Here is a 1,095-nt window from a genome sequence, read left to right as displayed (position 1 = left end):
TTGTTGTGATTTATTGAGAGTTGTTTCTTATTTTGTTACAGATAATATAATTTCGTTCAAACATGGCTTCACGAGGCTGCAAGTATCCTGCAGATGCATTTTTTTATGTCTGCGGATATTTTATCAAAACAAAAGCGAAAAAGTACTCCTTGGAAACATGTTTTAAAATGTGCGAAGCTTACAATGCTTATTTCGGCATGCCTGTGGGTGATCAAGACAAATCCTGGGCACCTCATTTCGCCTGTGAAAACTGCAAAAGGACTTTGGAAGGTAAGACATTTTAAAACTATATTGCTTTGTCATGGGTAAAATAAATGTTTCTATTAACTTTTTTATTAGACGGTACTTTTCTTTTCTAATTTTTTTTTTGCAGGATGGTACAGAGGGGAAAAGAGAGCTATGAAGTTTGCTCTGCCAAGAGTTTGGAGAGAACCCACTGACCATTCAAGCAACTGCTTTTTCTGCATGGCAAAAGCAAAATGCTTTTCTGCATTTTCTCCATGGCTCCAGTTCCACACAGCTCTGGCCTCCCCGTTCCTACTCCTCCAGAGAAAGAGCAGGTGTCTTCCTGTGAGAGCCCTGATTCCAAGAGTGAGGAAGACAATGAAGGTGAAGGATTTAATTTACTAGCTGATAACAGAAACCCATACTATCCCAACCAAAAGGACATGAATGATTTGATCAGAGATCTTGGTCTCACCAAGTCCAATGCTGAACTTTTGACGTCCAGACCCAAAAGAGTGGCGCCTCTTCATTGACAGCTCATGCAAGAGTCTCAAAGCCGTGTTGCTTCACAATGGCAACAAGTATCCGTCTCTTCCTTTGGCGCATTCAGTATCTCTCAAAGAGAACTACAACAATGTCAAGAAATTGCTTAACGCATTGAAGTATGAGCAATATGGCTGGGAAGTGATCGGAGATTTCAAAATAGTGATATTCTTGATGGGCCTGCAAGGCGGTTACACCAAGTTTCCTTGCTTTCTTTGCCTGTGAGACAGCAGGAACGACAGAGCACACTACAGTAAGCGTGAATGGCCACAACGAACTGAATTCACAGTGGGAAGGAACAACGTCAAGTGGGAGCCCTTGGTGGAC

The 1,095-nt window shown here is 41.8% G+C and overlaps 1 protein-coding gene across 1 annotated transcript; it reads left to right on the top strand.

The window, feature by feature from the left end:
* Positions 1–47: 47 nt before the first annotated feature.
* LOC117168404 lies at positions 48–758 on the top strand. The gene is made up of 3 exons (XM_033354037.1): positions 48–270; positions 374–463; positions 511–758. The coding sequence occupies exons 1-3, from the start codon at positions 63–65 to the stop codon at positions 756–758; spliced, it is 546 nt and encodes a 181-aa protein (XP_033209928.1). The 5' UTR covers positions 48–62.
* Positions 759–1,095: the final 337 nt, after the last annotated feature.

Source organism: Belonocnema kinseyi, chromosome 2 (assembly GCF_010883055.1).
Source record: "Belonocnema kinseyi isolate 2016_QV_RU_SX_M_011 chromosome 2, B_treatae_v1, whole genome shotgun sequence".
In the NCBI taxonomy this organism is placed as follows: Eukaryota; Metazoa; Arthropoda; class Insecta; order Hymenoptera; family Cynipidae; genus Belonocnema; species Belonocnema kinseyi.
This window is presented reverse-complemented; position numbering and strand designations above follow the sequence as displayed.